Raw genomic sequence first — 16,349 nt, 5'->3', positions numbered from 1 at the left:
TTTACCGGTTGATTTGAAAATAATGTGACGTGGAAGTTTGTGGTTGGATTTCAGTTGCCAAAGCGAGCCCCACTCCCTACATTTTTTAGAGGGGGGATGTTTAGTTTGTTGGAAGTTGCTTGTAAGGGGCTTTAGGTGCCCGAATGTTTAGCATTTTCGGGGGCGGACCCGTGGACGCGTCGGACCTCGGATGCCCGTTAATGAAGTCTGTAGCCAACTGAAAAATAGAGGGAGTACTAGTAATTTTTTTACCTTACCTTTATTCAACAGTTTATTTAATGTGCTTGTGTCTCGCTCGATCGTCGCACACTTACACTCCGTGTACATATATGTGAGCCGTACAATCCAGCCATCTCGTACGCGTCATGCATCGTAAGGTCATCATCATGGGCAGAAGACAACACGGAAGCTCCTGTTGCCACCGCCGCAAGATTTGGTCCTGACGTCGTTGGGCTGATGGTACGCATCGTAGCAGCCGGCGTCTCGGCACCGGAGCGCCACGCCGGTGCTGCAGGAGAAATCCATGGGGACGTTATACCCGTCGATCACCGAAATGTCGTAGTAGTCCTGCGAGCCGAGGCTGAACTCCGCAAGTGTCGCCGGCGGGCGGCCAGACAGGCCACAGTGCAACGCGCCAGCGCAGTCGCCGTTGAAGTTGCAGCCTGTGCGGCCCCAGATCCGGGCGGCGCTGGTGCCGCCGGGGACCTCGAGGTTCCACGTGTCACCGCTGTTGAGCCGCCTGCCGCCGCCCACCGGGATGGCCGCCGGCCAAACTGCGTAGGAGCAGCGGTTCGTGATGGAGAAGGTCGTCGCGCCGGTCCCTGCGGCGAAGGCCGCGGCCAGGAGGAGGATGAGCGCCCACGGGGAGGCCGCCATTATTTTGTTTGATGGATGTATCACTACGATAGTTAGTGTCGCTGCTTGCTGTACTTGTCTAGCTATTACGTGCCTATTTATAGATGACCGGGGTGAAGAGAACTAGAGAGAAAAGTGAACATTTTGCTTTGCAAAATTTGCCGCCACGCCGAGAGCGACGGTATCTTTGAGCTTTATCGCCGTGCGAGAATGGTTGGAAAAAGTTTGCAACGGTTGCTAGCTAGCTAGTGATCTCGGCCTGGAAAAGGAGTGTGTATTTGACAGGGACGTCCAAATAAGTCTAGTACATGTTTATCCATGTAGCTTAAAAAAATATATGTTTGCCCGGCACTAAACATATGTTTGCCCGGCACTAAACATATGGCTATCCATGTATTGCAATGTCTGCTTTAGTGAGCACCAAAGATATTATACGTACAATGTGGTGGGTTTGGTTTGAGACCACTAGCCTAGTTTATGCCACTAAACATATGGCAGCTCACGAAATGTCTGATGTTCACCCGGCAAAAAAAAAATTTGTCTGATGTTCACTACTGAATGGAGTTATTAAGAGTATCTATAATCGGACATGACAAATCCACCCCTTCAAACGTCCGCGGACGCATTCGGGCGCGTCCGCGGACAATGACCGCGCACTCCTCAAATCACGTGGTCCACATCCGTGTACCTTATACCCGAATCTCTATATTCATACTAAATTATGCAACATCAATCAAACTACGTAGATCAGCTGATCAAATATAGAATCAGACATAGGACTAATAAACTGCAGACTAACTCAAACTGGCATAAGTACGAACTCGTGCACTTAGACGTACACGCTACTAGTAGACACATTACACACAAGCCACGCTGCTGCGTCCCGCACGTCTCGCCTGTCTCGCGCGTCACCGACGCACCCGACGAGCCCGACGACAACAGTGCGTCCCGTCCGTCCCGTGCGCATCCGTTGCGCCCGACGAGGCCGACCACACACGCCGTGGTTATTTCAACACACACCCCTTAAGCCACGGCCTAGAGGAGTCCGTCGTCGTTGTTGTCGTCGTAGCCACACTCCCCACGTCCCCGCGCTCCCGCCGCGCACGTACGCGATCTGCGTAACCAGGTCCAGCGCCTCGACGCGGTCCACTCCCACGGTCTCGACGCGCCCGACACATCCGGTGCACACCCATAACACGCACCGATCGCGTCCGGCTCGCTGCCGCGCTTATTGCCCTGCACCGCTGCGCCGTCAACCGCAGCGCAGCGCCTCCACGGTGGTCGCGCCGAGCCGCCGCGGCCTCTGCGACACCACGCAGGTCCTCCGCGACCTTCTCGTCTCCGCGACCGCCGCTACTCGTCGCGCACACGGCATCACGCCACACTGCCGTGGACTCGCCGCGTGTTGCCGACGTCACGCGCTCGCCGTGCGCCCGGCATCACGCCACACCGCCATGGACTCGCCGCGCGTTGCCGACGCCAAAACCTTTATGTCCGCCGTGCACCGCGCGCATCGCGGACGCCGCCGCGCGCCACGGCCGCCCCTCGAACCTGACTATGTATACCAATTGTTGTTGCCGCTCTCTCTCACGCTAGACTGAAGGTAGACGCATCACTTTTTTCTGACGACCAACGGCCCGGCGCTTCAACGCCCGGGCGCTCAAACGCCCCTTTTCTTTCTGCTGGCTAAGGTTACATCAATGATTACAAGGCCTTTTGTAGCCATACAGCGACGCAGCGCCCACGCAACTCTTCCGGCCGATACGCGCACGTACACAACAAACACCATATGCATCTACACATGCAACTTGATCCGTACGTTCCGGCCGCGCGGACGACGCACTCCTATACGCACGACGCGGCTGCCTCCAACGGCCCCTGCTGCATGCACTAACAAACTGCAGACTAACTCAAACTGGCACAAGTACGAACCCGTGCACTTAGACCTACACGCTACCAGTAGACACACTACACACACGCCACGCTGCTGCGTCCCGCCCGTCCCGCGCGTCACCAACGCATCCGACGAGCCCGACAACACCAGTGCGTCTCGCCTGTCCCGCGCGCATCCGTCGCGCCTGACGAGCCCGACCACACACGCCATGGCTTATTTCAACAAACTGATGAACTGCTCGGATCTGAACTGGCTATCGCTCGAAAGCAGCCCGGTGCCGGCATGGCTCGGGCGGCCAAACAACCTAATAATCTTGAAGCTAAATAACAACTCCTTCTCAGGCCTGATACTGCCGGAGCTAGGAGCCTGCAAGAGACTAGTTTGGCTGGACCTCAATGACAACCAGCTAAATGGAATTATACCGCTGGAGCTGGCGAGGCAGTCAAGGAAGATGTCGTCGGGCTTCGTCACAGGGCGACCATATGCCTTCTTGCGCAACGACGAGCGGCAGAGCAGTGAATGTCGCAACAAGGGGAGCCTGCTCGAGTTTGGCGGCGGCTGTTCGGAGGACTTAACTCGGATGTCCAGCAAGAAGCTGTGCAAATTCACCATCATGTACTTGGGAAGCATGGACGAGTCACTTCCATTGAAGATGGCTCCATGATATTCCTAGACCTTTCCTTCAACCAGCTAGTTTCTGAGATCCCCAAGGAGCTTGGAAACATGTTCTACCCCACGGTCATGAATCTTGGGCACAATTTATTGAAAATTCATTCACAGGATCAATCACATCAAATCATGATGAACACATTGCGCACAAAAACTGATAGCCAAGGATCCCTGATGTGTCATCTTTTCTCTTTATTTCATTTTCTATTTTCTAACGGTGTTACAAAACTCACACAACCTGGTGTATATATATACACGGCCTCACTCATGAGCTAGCTATCCGACTCGTACAAGACTTTCAATACGGACGCACAAAGGAACCTCTCCGGACGAATCACCGGCAAGCTTGATCACAAGCCTAACATGACTCGAACTCCAGCTTCTATACGTATAGACTCAAATACTTGGTAGTCTCTCCATTTAGGTGTATAAATCATCTTATATTGTGCATCGCGATCAAGGCGGAGGGAAAATGAAAGAACTTAATGTTTATTTTCTAATTAATAGCATTGCATGCAATAAACTTTCCGTTGCATTTCGGGTTTGGTAGTCTCAAGTCATTGAAAGCATACACGCCTCGCATGTTTCATTGGTTGATTCCTTTATTTATGTCAAAAAATGAGATGAAAGTTAATGTATCGCGCCTAAGTGTTTAAGGATTATTTAGTTTCCGTAAGATGACTTATACACCTAGACGGAAGGAGTACTACAACTAGAATGTGTCATGCAAAGTCCTAGACGGAGAGAGTACTCCAACTAGAATGTGCCATGCAAAGTCCAACTGGACAACGTTCTAATCAAACTTACCTAATCGTAGGTATCATATGTTTGGATTATTCCAACACAATTTGCTTTCTGGTGCCATTCCTAAGGAGCTTGGAGGTGTCAAGAAACTGGTAGTGCTTGACCTGTCACACAATCCGTTGGAAGGCCCAATCCCAACTTCATTCTCCTTGCTGGACCTGTAAGAGATTAATCTGTCATACAATAGGCTGAATGGATCAATACCGGAGCTTGGATCCCTTGTCACTTTCCCGGAGAGTCAGTATGAGAACAACTCTGGCTTGTGTGGTTTCCCTCCGTCTCCGTCCTCACCATTTTCGCAACTCAGTAAAGACAAGCCTCCATATTACAATTATCACTTGCTCAAAATCGTACTCCCCAGTATCACTATAGCTCTCGTTGCTATTACTTTTTCCTTATACTATTGGTACCTATCAATCAGAAAGAAACATGAAAAAGGCGAGTTCAAAGCTTTAATGGATCTGGGACACCCGGTAGGCCATCAATTAATCACTCACCTCCACTGTGTCCGTGCCACTGATAATTTTAGTGAAGATTACTTGTTGGGCTCTGGAGGTTTCGGAAAAGTTTTCAAGGGCCAGCTCAGCAGCGGTTTAGTGGTTGCAGTAAAGGTTCTCGACATAAGATTGATGCCGAGTGTCGTGTACTCCGCATGGCACGACACTGTAACCTGATACGGATAGTCGGCACATGTTCTAAATGGACTTCATGCCGCTAGTGCTACAGTACATGCCCAGTGGCAGCATAGACACGGTATTGCACCACTCGCAGGTTGGAGATAGGAAATTTGGATTCCGCGAGAGGCTGGGCGTTATGCTTGATGTGTCAATAGCAATGGAGTAGCTGCACTATGGATACCATGAAGTGGTCTTGCATTGTGATTTGAAGCCAAGCAATGTATTGTTTGGCGAGGACATGACTCCACGTGTGGCAGACTTTGTTATTGCAAGGTTATTACACGGTGATCATATCCTCAACGATGTCCTCCAACATGCCAGGTTTAGTTGGGTCCTTAAGATTGGCTATCTTGCTTAACATACATATCCGTTTCCTTTGACTAATGAATCATGTTTAAATTTTGTTCATCGTTTTCTTTTGTATGAGTATGCATCATATGGAAAAGCATCACGACTGAGTGATGTGTTTAGCTATGGAATAATGCTCCTTGAAGTCTTCACTGGAAGGAAGCCTACAGATGCTATGTTCGTTGGAGAACTGAGCCTTAGGCTATGGGTTCACCAGTCATTTCCTCTTCAAGATGCGACTTGCACGATAACTGTGTTTTGCCAGTATTGGAAGTTGGTTTGCTCTGCTCCAACGACTCACCTGGTGATAGGATAAAGATGAATGATGTTGTCATCATGCTAAAAAGGATCCAAATGAAGTACATCAAATGGACAACAAAGACAACATTGAGTGCCCCACAATAATTAATCACTCTTGCTTAGATATATATACATATATTTTTAAGAAAATGGACTACTGTCTTGCCCGTGATCTATGCCATTCTATGTATATTTTTGAAAGCTAAATGCTACTTAGAGTGGCATGTGTATGGATGTGTAAAATAATTATTGATTTGGTTTAATTCAATTGCAACAGTACTTGAAAAAAAAGTCACATGATAGTTCAGGACTATTAGTACAACAAAACGATAAGTGGAACTAAATAGTGTTCATCTAGTAAAGAAGGGGGGTAACACAATGTTGGTGCGGCAAAATACTACAGAACGAACCACTCATTGTCTGTCGTCGTTGCCATCGGGACTCCACTACTACAACTCTGACTTCACAACAGCCAATAGCCCGAGGTAAACCCATGGAAATACTAACTACCACAACCATTACCGTGACTCTGGCATGATGTTTGCCTCTCAGTGTTCTGTTAAACTTACTGCTTCATCGACCCAATTATTTTTCTAGTGTGACGTTTTTTCTTCCCTCCATGCATACGCATGACAAAACCAGGTAAACACATAACAACATGAATGCGCAACTGGACGACGATATTACATACATCCAATTTTATATTCCTGCGCAATCAATTTCCTTCCATTAGCAAGACCTGTTGTGTCCCTTTGACCCCCACGGGGTAAACCTAGCCCCACCTGCCGCAAGGCCTCTCCCTGCCTACCCTTCACGCCGCCGCTGTAGCCAGCCCTTGCCGCAGGTGCGGCATGCCTCCTTCCAAAAGCGAGGCGGGAGCACTCCTGTTGCTGCGCGAGGTGGAGTCTGGATGCCGAGGTGGTTACCCAGCCTGGTGGTAGCGGTGCACGGCTGTGCGGGCGCGGGGGCTATATGTGGGCGGCGCATGGGCCATGCAGGCGATGTCGTGCGGGGAGAGGGGCTCGAAGGGGATGCGGTCAGCGCGCGAGGTGTGATGGAGTCAGTGCGCGAGATGTGATGGAGTCAAATCCAGAGTTATATTCTTTCTCCCATGGAGCATAGGGTTTGGAAGGTTTGGCATGACCAAAAGTTAATTCTTAGTCCGGTCTTGCTGAACATCATCATGGACGAGATAAAATCTTTGGATCATAGCGAGTGCCAAGAAATTAGGGACACTAATATTGGGAGAGAAATCATTTTGTTATACATGGCTATTATCTTCTTAATTAATGGATGAAGCAAATCTTATGCAGTTTCAAAAATAAAACATAGTATCTGTTGGAATAAAATGAGGAAAATCAACAGGAGCTATATTTGTTTTGAAAACTTATGGAGCCGTGCTGTGATGTCTTCACTCGGTTTGTCTTGTGTCCGAAAAAAAACTTCACTCTGGCAGCTTGTGTAGAAAAAACAAGTCGATGGAGAGGAGCTAGCTTGAGAAGGGAACACTAGTTTGTCCACTATACAAAATAATTCGATCGATATCCGTGTACGTCCCTCTCAAATGCTGCATATTTTCCAGCACAAGTCGAATATCCAGGAAACGTTGCAAGTTTTTCCAACCAATATGACACGGCGAGAAGTGTCAAAGGAGACCAGCTAGCTAAGCTACGCCGGAAGACACTCTCAGTGGAGATTGCAAAGACCAACTGCGAAGTGGCTCGTCGACAGGGTGAAGCTCGGAGATTTTTCTCAGCCAGCATTGGCCGGTGCATAGGATTCCATGACCATTCTCTCTGGCTATCCTTTACCCCAGTCATCTGCAATGCACCACCAGCAATTATGTATTGATCCAAGAGAAGATAGGAGTTAGAGCATCTCCAACATATGCCCAAAAACTGCTCCGCACGCTAAAAGCCGTCCTTTTTTGGGCGCCGAAGACGCCCAGGAAATGTTGCAAAATAGTGCGCGCACAAAAGAATTAAGCGCACGCGCTTAGAAACGCTATCGCACGCTGTAAATGTTGGGCGCTGGTCAGCGCACGCTTCATAATTTGCACTGCTTGGTTTTTTTGGGCGCGCTTTTTAGGTATGTGGAAAATCAATGTTGGCCGCGGCGCGCTAAAAGTGCTACAGTTGCGCTATAAAACTATTCTAGCGCTCCGTCTCTGTTGGAGATGCTCTTAGTATGAAAAAGATATTGTTGCGCTTAAGCTGGGTATTTACGGACACATGTGGTAAGCAATCCAAATAATTCAAAAGGATTGCAGATCTAGGAAGGAGTAAAACTTCGGACACAGAGGGCGTCTTAGGGAAATAAGCCTGGCTCTGGAGCGTGGCAGCGCGTCTGAGACAAACATAGGAGCTCGCCGGTGATGGGTTCTATTCGGATGGCGAGATCACGTGAATATGGTCAGGCAGGGAGGTCCTTCTCCTCTCCGTCCAGCTAGGGAAGACGGTGAGCATGAAATCGAATCGATGGCAGGTCCGCGTGCGAAAAATTGGAGGGTTGATGGAAGGGTCCGTGGTGTGTGGGGGAGGTTATTAATTGGTTCTTGGAATCGGTAGCGGCCATGTCGTTGGCTGGAGACAAGGAAGAGAAGGTCGTTGGCGTTGGAAGGGTCGATCGATGGTGTGCATGTGGACGTGGCCGAACGCTGGAAGGAGGTGGAAAGCACATAAATTGGAGCACATAAATCGGTCGAACATTGGGGCCGACAACAGACGAGCTAGGCATCGGCAGCCAAACCACCGCCATAAATCGCCGGAGAGGCATGGATTCCGGAAGTGGCAACGGCTGGGCCGGGGAAGACTAGGGTGGCGAGCTGCACCCCGCTCCTGTAGAGAAACGCCTCCTGGCTGGAGGAGGACGCCTCCAGGCGTCATGCATTCATTCCCCTGGCCAGAGCACTATCGGAATAACTGGCTATTCCGACAGTTTTTTCTATGCTGACAACTTTTTGTCGGGGCCGCACCCACGGTCATTCACGGGAGCCCGGAAGACGGACGGGAACCAAAATTGAAGCATGGTACTGACTCCGTTTCTTTTTAGTCTACATAAAAAATTTAATGTTTGAAATAGCGTGTTATGGAAAATAGCAGTTACCCTCCGAATCAGCTACAGCGAGGCTATAGCCCACTATAGGCAGCTGTTTCGCAAGTTTAGCAGGTTATGCCACATAGCGGCATCTGCTCAAACCGCTATAGCTGGGCTATAGCCGGCTTTTTGGAACTTTGATAAAATTTGAGTCGCCGGAGAGGCATGGATTCCGGCAGTGGCAACGGCTGGGCTGGGGAAGACGAGGGCGGCGAGCTGCACCCCGCTCCTATAGAGAAACGCCTTCTGGCTAGAGGAGGACACCGCCATGCGCCATGCATCCATTCCCCTAGCCGAAGCACTATCGGAATAACTGGCTATTTCGACAGCCTTTTCTATGCCGACGACTTCTTGTCAGGGCCGCACCCATGGTCATTTGCCGAAGCCCATAAGACGGACCGGAACCGAAATTGAAGCATAGTACTCCCTCTGTTTCTTTTTAGTCTACATATAAAATTTAATGTTTAAAATAGCGGGTTATGGCAAATAGCAGTGGCCCTATGAATTAGCTATAGCGAGGCTATAGCCCGCTATAGCCAACTATTTTGCAAGTTTAGCAGGCTATGCCACATAGCGGCATCTGCTCAAACCACTATAGCTGGTCTATAGCCGGCTTTTTGAAACTTTGATAAAATTTGAGTCGCCGGAGAGGCATGGACTCCGGCAATGGCAACAGCTATGCCGGGGAAGACTAGGGCGGCAAGCTGCACCTCGGTCCTGTAGAGAAATGCCTCCCCGCGCCATGCATTCATTAGCCTGTGTGGAGAACGTGCAGTTTGCATGGAGGTCGTTCTCCTCCCCGTGTCATGGAGATGGTATATTGGTGCGAGGAATCGGAGAAAAAGGCGGCTGCTTTTGCTCGGAATTGGTGGCCGGCCGACTTGTTGACCGGAGACGAGGAAGAGGGGAGCATAGGTGGAATGGGGTCGATTTTTGGTTCTGGTGGACGTGGTCGGGTCAGGGACAACGGTAGGAAGCTCGAGGAGGTGAACGGGCCAGCCCCACGGTCATTCGCCGGAGTAAGGGAAGACGGACGGGAACCCAAATTGAAGCATATACATAGTACATGAAAATAGAGCAGAGCAGCGGAGCCGCGTTTTTTTTAATAATTGCTACAATGCCGATGGATCGACGGCGGCAAGCATCCATTCACGGACAATGGGGCCAATCCACGAACACGGATACAGGAGGACGTCATCCAACCGTAGCCGCATATATCCGGCCTCCTGGATTTTTTCTTAGTCCTCAGGATCGAATAGCCACATGCAAAGGGTGCAGACTCGATCGATCCATGCACATCCCTCCCAGATGCCCCATATTTTCTAGCACAAGACCAATATCTAGGAAATCGTTGCAATTTTTTCCAACCTACTAGACATGGTGAGAAGGTTCAAAAGATACCAGCTACCTAAGGGCATCCAACGGCAACCCACAATTTTTCTTCCACATCCGTTCATGGACAGTGGGGTGGGGACCAGTCTGCGAACACGGACGCGGAAGGACCGCATTCAAGCATAGCCAAATACATCCAGCCTCCCGGTTTTTTTCCTAGTCCAAACGATCAAGTAGCCGCATGTACAGGGTACAGACTCGATCGATCTGTGCACGCTCAGATGCCCCTTATTTTCCAGCACAAGACCAATATCCAAGAAACATTGCAATTTTTTCCAACCTACTAGACACGAAGAGAAGGTTAAAAGATACCAACTAGCTAAGGGCATCCAACGGCAACCCATAAATTTTCTTCTGCATCCATTCGCAGACGGGGAAGGGAGGGGGGGGGGGGACCAGTACGCGAACACGAATGCGGGAGGACGTCATTCAACCGTAGCTGCCAGGGGCAAATCTACTAGGGGGGCTTTAATAGGCTTGAGCCCCCCCTCCAGCATTGCAAGAATTTTTTTACTACTAGTTTCATGGCCCAATTCAGCCACTTGCAAGCCCAACCCAACAGATATTGGCATGATACAGGCTTTGAGCCCACCCTCCAGTTTTTGTCTAGATTCGCCACTGGTAGCTGCATACCTCCAGCCTACCGGTTTTTTTTAGTCCGCAAGATCAAGTAGCCGCATGCAAAGGGTATAGACTCCATCGATTCGTGCACGTCCCTCTCGGATCCCCCATATTTTCCAGCACAAGACGAATAACAAGAAACGTTGCAATTTTTTCCAACCTACTTGACACGGCGAGAAAATTCAAAAGATACCAGCTAGCAAAGCTACGCCGGACGTCACTCTCAGTGGGGGTAGCAAAGACCAACTGTGAAGTGGCTCGTCGACGGAGTGAAGCTTGGAGATTTTTCTCAGCCAGCATTGGCTGGCGCATACGTATCCATGTAGGGGAAACTGCAGTTCCCACCAATCTTGAATTTTCTCCTAGCTATCTACGTACTATAAATAACCACGTGCTATCCCGTCCATTCAACCAACAATACCACAGCAATCAAGAAAGCAAGAAACAATGGCCGTCTCCTCGTCGGCGCTCATCCTCCTCCTTGCCGCGGCCCTCACCACGGGGGCTAGCGCCAGGAGCTTCTCCATCACGAACCGCTGCTCCTTCACTGTGTGGCCGGCGGCCACCCCGGTGGGCGGCGGACGGCAGCTCAACAACGGCCAAACTTGGAACCTCGACATCCCCGACGGCACCAGCTCCGCCAGGATCTGGGGCCGCACCGGCTGCAGCTTCAACGGCAACAGCGGGAGATGCAGCACCGGCGACTGTGGCGGCGCGCTCTCCTGCACCCTCTCCGGCCAGCCCCCGCTGACTTTGGCGGAGTTCACCCTCGGTGGCGGCACAGACTACTACGACATCTCGGTGATCGACGGGTACAACCTCCCCATGGACTTCTCCTGCAGCACCGGCGTCAACATCCAGTGCCGCGACTCCAGCTGCCCCGACGCCTACCACCAGCCCAACGACGTCAGGACCAAAGCTTGCAGCGGTAACAGGAGGTTCAGTATAGTCTTCTGCCCATGATGGGCTAGTATAGCTCTACCATACGCATACGCATGCGTGCCGTGGCACGGACGGACCAGATATACGACCATAATATTTGTACTTCCATTTTCCATGTAATAATGGCCCCGGCCGCGGATATATACGTGTACGAGTGGCCAATAAAGTCCATAAATAAAGGTAAAGAATATCTAATTTCACATCTCTAATATGTTCAAGATTTATTAGCATATGCGCGATCAACAGCTAGCGCACCTAGAAACTGACTACCAGGCACCAAGGACAGAAGGACGCTATCGTAGCAAAAAATACAACACCCCATTATTTTGATGTCGCCGATCCATCGATCTAGACCCTAGCTTCCTCGTATCTTCAAGATTCATACAGACTATTCTAAGAAGCCCTTTTAGTTTCATATAATTTTTTAGTTCTTTAGGTTCTTCTGCTTTGGACAACAGCCACCCTTCCCATGTTTTGCGAAAAACTTTGTTTTTGTCACTCTAGCTTTTGACTATTTTGTTTATGCCACTCTAGAATTTGACATATTGCTTTTGCCACTCTTAATTTTTAACAATACATCACAATTGCCATTCCGTGGCAAAAGCAATAATTTTAGAGTCAATTGTGATACATTGTTACAATCTAAGAGTGACAAACATAAAATGAAAAGTTATAGCTTTTGCCACGGAATGACATTTGTGATGTATTGTCAAAAACTAAGAGTGGTAAAAGTGATATGTTAAATTCTAGAGTTGCATAAGCAAAATAGGCAAAAGTTAGAGTGACAAAAACAAAGTTTTCTCATGTTTTGCTGCGCTTTCATTAATCATTAGTTGAGGTTTTGATTTATTCTGAAAAAGATTAAGTGGAAGTTTGACATAAACCCAAGTAGAACTCAAACACGTATGAAACTACATGGAAAATCCACTGAAATTTCTACAAAACTACATAAACACATGAAACCACATCGAAAGTCATTGAAAGCCATACAATACTTGGAGTATCAAAAACAGTTGATTCCAGGAAGCTTCATTAATGTTTAATTCCAGTCCGAAAATTGGTTGGAGTGTGCAAGATTGATCAATTTGGACCTAATAGAAAAAAATATACTCTTATTTTCTTAGCTGGACCAGGAGTGTTCCTTTCCTAGCTCTCACTCCGGGCTATATGAGCCGAAAATATTAAAACTAATTTTTAGTTGACTATAGTTCGTCAAGGTGCGGCGTTCATTCGCCTCTCGTCTGGATAAACTAATTCATTGACAGGCCTAAAATTAACTTTCTTCTTTTTCATCTATTCATTATTTTTCTATCTTGCAAGAAACTGTTTCACGTGGGCACTAGTAAAAAACAGGGTACTAGTCCCGATTTCAGAGACCCTTTAGTCCAGGTTCTGGAACCGGGACAAAACAAACGGGACTAAAGCCCAAAACATTTAGTCCCGGTTTGCTTACGAACAGGGACAGAAGGGGCTCCACGTGGCCGCTGCGGGGCGCCTAGGCAGGAGGACCTTTAGTCCCGGCTGGTAACACCAACCGGGACCAAAAGGCAGCCACGCGTCGGTAGCTCGCAGGTGCTGGGGTTTTTGTTTTTTTAGGGAGGGACGGTTTAGGGGTTTTGGAGGGTTAATTTAGGGGTTTCATATTGTGTTAGCTAGCTAAAAGAAGTTCATCATCACATTAAAACCATAGTACAGTAGTGATCAAATGTTATTACTAAAAAAAATACATAAAGTTCATACATAGTTCTCATTGAATAACATATAGCTCCCAGAGCATCTAATTAAATCATACATTGAAACTATGTAAAACATTTCAATACAACAACAAATGCGATCATAATCGTAACTAAGGTAACAATTGATCCAACGGCATAATGATACCAAGCCTCAGTATGAATGGCATATTTTCTAATCTTCAAGCGCATTGCATCCATCTTAATCTTCTGATCATCGACGACATCCGCAACATGCAACTTCAATTCCATCTTCTCTTCCTCAATTTTTCTTCAAGTAATTGTTTTTTTTCAACTAAATTTAACATCTCGACAAGAGGGTCGGTTTTTTCCGGTTCACATATCTCCTAGATAAAAACATCTATATCACGTTGGTCGGCATAATTGTCATAAACACTAAATGAAACAAATAGTTATAAAAGATAATATATACCACATCTGAATCATAGACAGGACGAAGGCCGACGGGTGCGGATACCAAACCCATCGCACTATATAATAACAAACAATAATAAAAGTAAGAAAAGTATACAAGTATCTATCTAAATCATACAAGTAAGAATTTTTTTTTCTTTTAGAAATAAGATAAGAACGAGATTGGCGCGAGCGATTGACGGCGGTGAGGACGGGGATGGGACAGGACGGACCGTCAAATCTAGACAAATCTTGAGAAAAATGAAGTTTGAACAAGGAGCTTGGAGAGGAGAAAGCTTAAGTGTGGCTCGGACATTTCATCGAACACCTCATATGCATAGAAGATGAGCTAGAGCAACACACACCTCTCCCACGGCCGGCCAAAAAACAGAGCAATGACTCTGTTCGCAGGCAGGGGCGGGGGTATATATAGGGGTCTCTTTAGTCTGGTTGGTGGCTAGAAGGGGGACAGAAGACTGACATTTGGTGCCGGTTCCACCCACCAACCGGAACTAAAGGTGCTGGGCCAGGAGTGAGGCCCATTGGTCCTGGTTCGTGTCTGGAATCAGGACCAAAACTGTTAGATGAACCGGGACCAATGGCCCCCGACGCCCGACCGACGCCCTGACCTCATGAATCGGGATTGATGCACCCTTTGGTCCCATTTTGTGAGTGAACCGGGATTAATGCCCTTACCTAGACCTCAATCAAAGCCATGTTTTCTACTAGTGTGGCAGACTTATTCGTTGGTAGTGGCAGGATCGACTTTCAGTTAAGTACACCCTCTGATTAAAAAAAGTGTCGTGGCTTTAATTCAGAGCATGGACTGAGCAAGAGCGCGATAATCGACATATATAGAATTTTTTTGTACATACTATACTGATTTAAATGCAGCAACTTTTGTTCATGAAAAAAAAGTAAATGTGTGAGAACTAAAGACTGCAAAACTACCAAACATTTTTAAAAAATAACAGCCGGCTGATGACTAGCATTTTTGAATAAATCAACAACTACTAAGACTGCTCCGCAGTCGATATACCATCCAAGGCTTTGGTCACGTTCCCCTAAAAAAAGGCTTTGGTCACGTTCAGAGGACACGAGTTTTTAGAGGCTTTGATATATATATAGTGCAAAAATCGTTCAGTTGGCCCGGCTCTATCTGATGGGTGCATGTGTAAGCAATCTGCGGACTGTTGTGCATGCACCCTGCCGGACGAGACTTGCCTGCTCCCCTCCCGTGTGCCCATCCGTGCTCTCGCATATGTTGCTTGATTTGATTGGAACAAAATAAAGCCTGGCCCCACCCCCTTAAAATCAGGAGGGAGATGATTAGATTAGAAAGAAAAAAAGAAAAAAGACAACCGTTGGATGAGATGGAAGCACGGATGGGAGCATGGAAAGGGAGCAGGCAAGCCGGATCCGCACCCTGCCTGGCATTGTCGTCAAGCTTCAACGAGACAAAGGAAAAAGGCGGCAAATCTTGGACCCCAACATTGATCACATCCAAGTAGGTAGTACTCTCTTCGTTTCTAAATATAAGTCTTTTTAGGAATTTTAGTATGGATTACATACTAAGCAAAATGAATGAATTTACACTTATAGAATATGTTTATATATATTCGTATGTAGTCCGTAGTAGAAATGGAGGGAGTAGCTAGTGGCCATTTTTAACTCAATCCTGGCATGATAAATAAGCATGACATGTCCTTTCTCCCATTACACACACATTACTAAATAGTATAACTCAGCTAGTTAGGGCCCTTCACAAGGATTTGGCATCCTATACCGTTGGATCACGTGAACGGATGTACTAAATCGAACGCCTGCTTACGCGTCGAAAACGTCACAGGGCCGCCGCTCTGGAGATGGACCAGCAAGCCCTCTCATTGATCGGGCCAAAAAACTCTCGCAGGGCCTGCCAGGCCACGTGAGTCCGCGCAATCCAGGGCTCCATCGATTGGCTACACTTTCCTTCTCTCTCGAAACCTTATGCATGATCGGCGCCCAGATGACAGTGACATCCTCTCTCGAACATCTTGTGGCTCCTCTCTCCTCTCCCATGACATCGTCGTAGTAGTTCACATGTCCTCGCAGCTGAGCATATCCCTGTGAAACGATGCACTGTTAATGTTTCACATGTACATCCAGTTTGAAGCCTAAATATGTCGAAGGTTAATGAGACACTTTCTAATAACAATATTGGCAGGAACCATGAGGCAATGTTCGGTGACTTTCAGCTGTCTGATGGTACCATGTCTTCTATCAGTTGCCGATCATAGGATATGCAAGTAGCTCCAAGGAGAGCACCAACACATTCAATGTGTCAATCAAATTGGTATGTGAATATATTAGTAGTTTTCTTTTTAGATAGGAAAGATGCCAAGGGGCAAAATTACATTTTTCTGACGATGAAACTTTTAGTATCGGTTTCGTATTTACATTTCCATGATATTGGAAACAACTGTAATATGTGCAGTTCAGTGCCTACCTCATTTGATATCTTCTTTGCATATTTAGGGTGATGATGACTTGTTTATTTCTCTCTTTTCTACCACACAACAAATTCGCTCTTTCTTCACTACTCTGTCATCATGCAAAGATTAC

At 47.8% G+C, this 16,349-nt stretch overlaps 1 protein-coding gene and 2 pseudogenes across 1 annotated transcript; 2 read left to right on the top strand and 1 right to left on the bottom strand.

Annotated features, from left to right (window-relative positions):
- Positions 1–234: 234 nt before the first annotated feature.
- LOC125507024 (thaumatin-like pathogenesis-related protein 3 pseudogene) lies at positions 235–942 on the bottom strand (annotated as a pseudogene).
- Positions 943–2,957: 2,015 nt separating this feature from the next.
- Positions 2,958–5,652, top strand: LOC125506633 (brassinosteroid LRR receptor kinase BRI1-like; annotated as a pseudogene).
- Positions 5,653–11,056: 5,404 nt separating this feature from the next.
- LOC125507022 (thaumatin-like pathogenesis-related protein 3) lies at positions 11,057–11,798 on the top strand. Its single transcript, XM_048671724.2, has one exon. It carries the CDS (start codon positions 11,104–11,106, stop codon positions 11,617–11,619), a length of 516 nt encoding a protein of 171 aa, XP_048527681.1. The 5' UTR covers positions 11,057–11,103; the 3' UTR covers positions 11,620–11,798.
- Positions 11,799–16,349: the final 4,551 nt, after the last annotated feature.

The sequence above is a fragment of the Triticum urartu genome, chromosome 5A (assembly GCF_056163025.1).
Source record: "Triticum urartu cultivar PI428250 chromosome 5A, HENAU_Tu73, whole genome shotgun sequence".
Classification (NCBI taxonomy): domain Eukaryota; kingdom Viridiplantae; phylum Streptophyta; class Magnoliopsida; order Poales; family Poaceae; genus Triticum; species Triticum urartu.
Note: the sequence above shows the minus strand (reverse complement) of the source record. Positions and strands in the feature narration are given on the sequence as shown.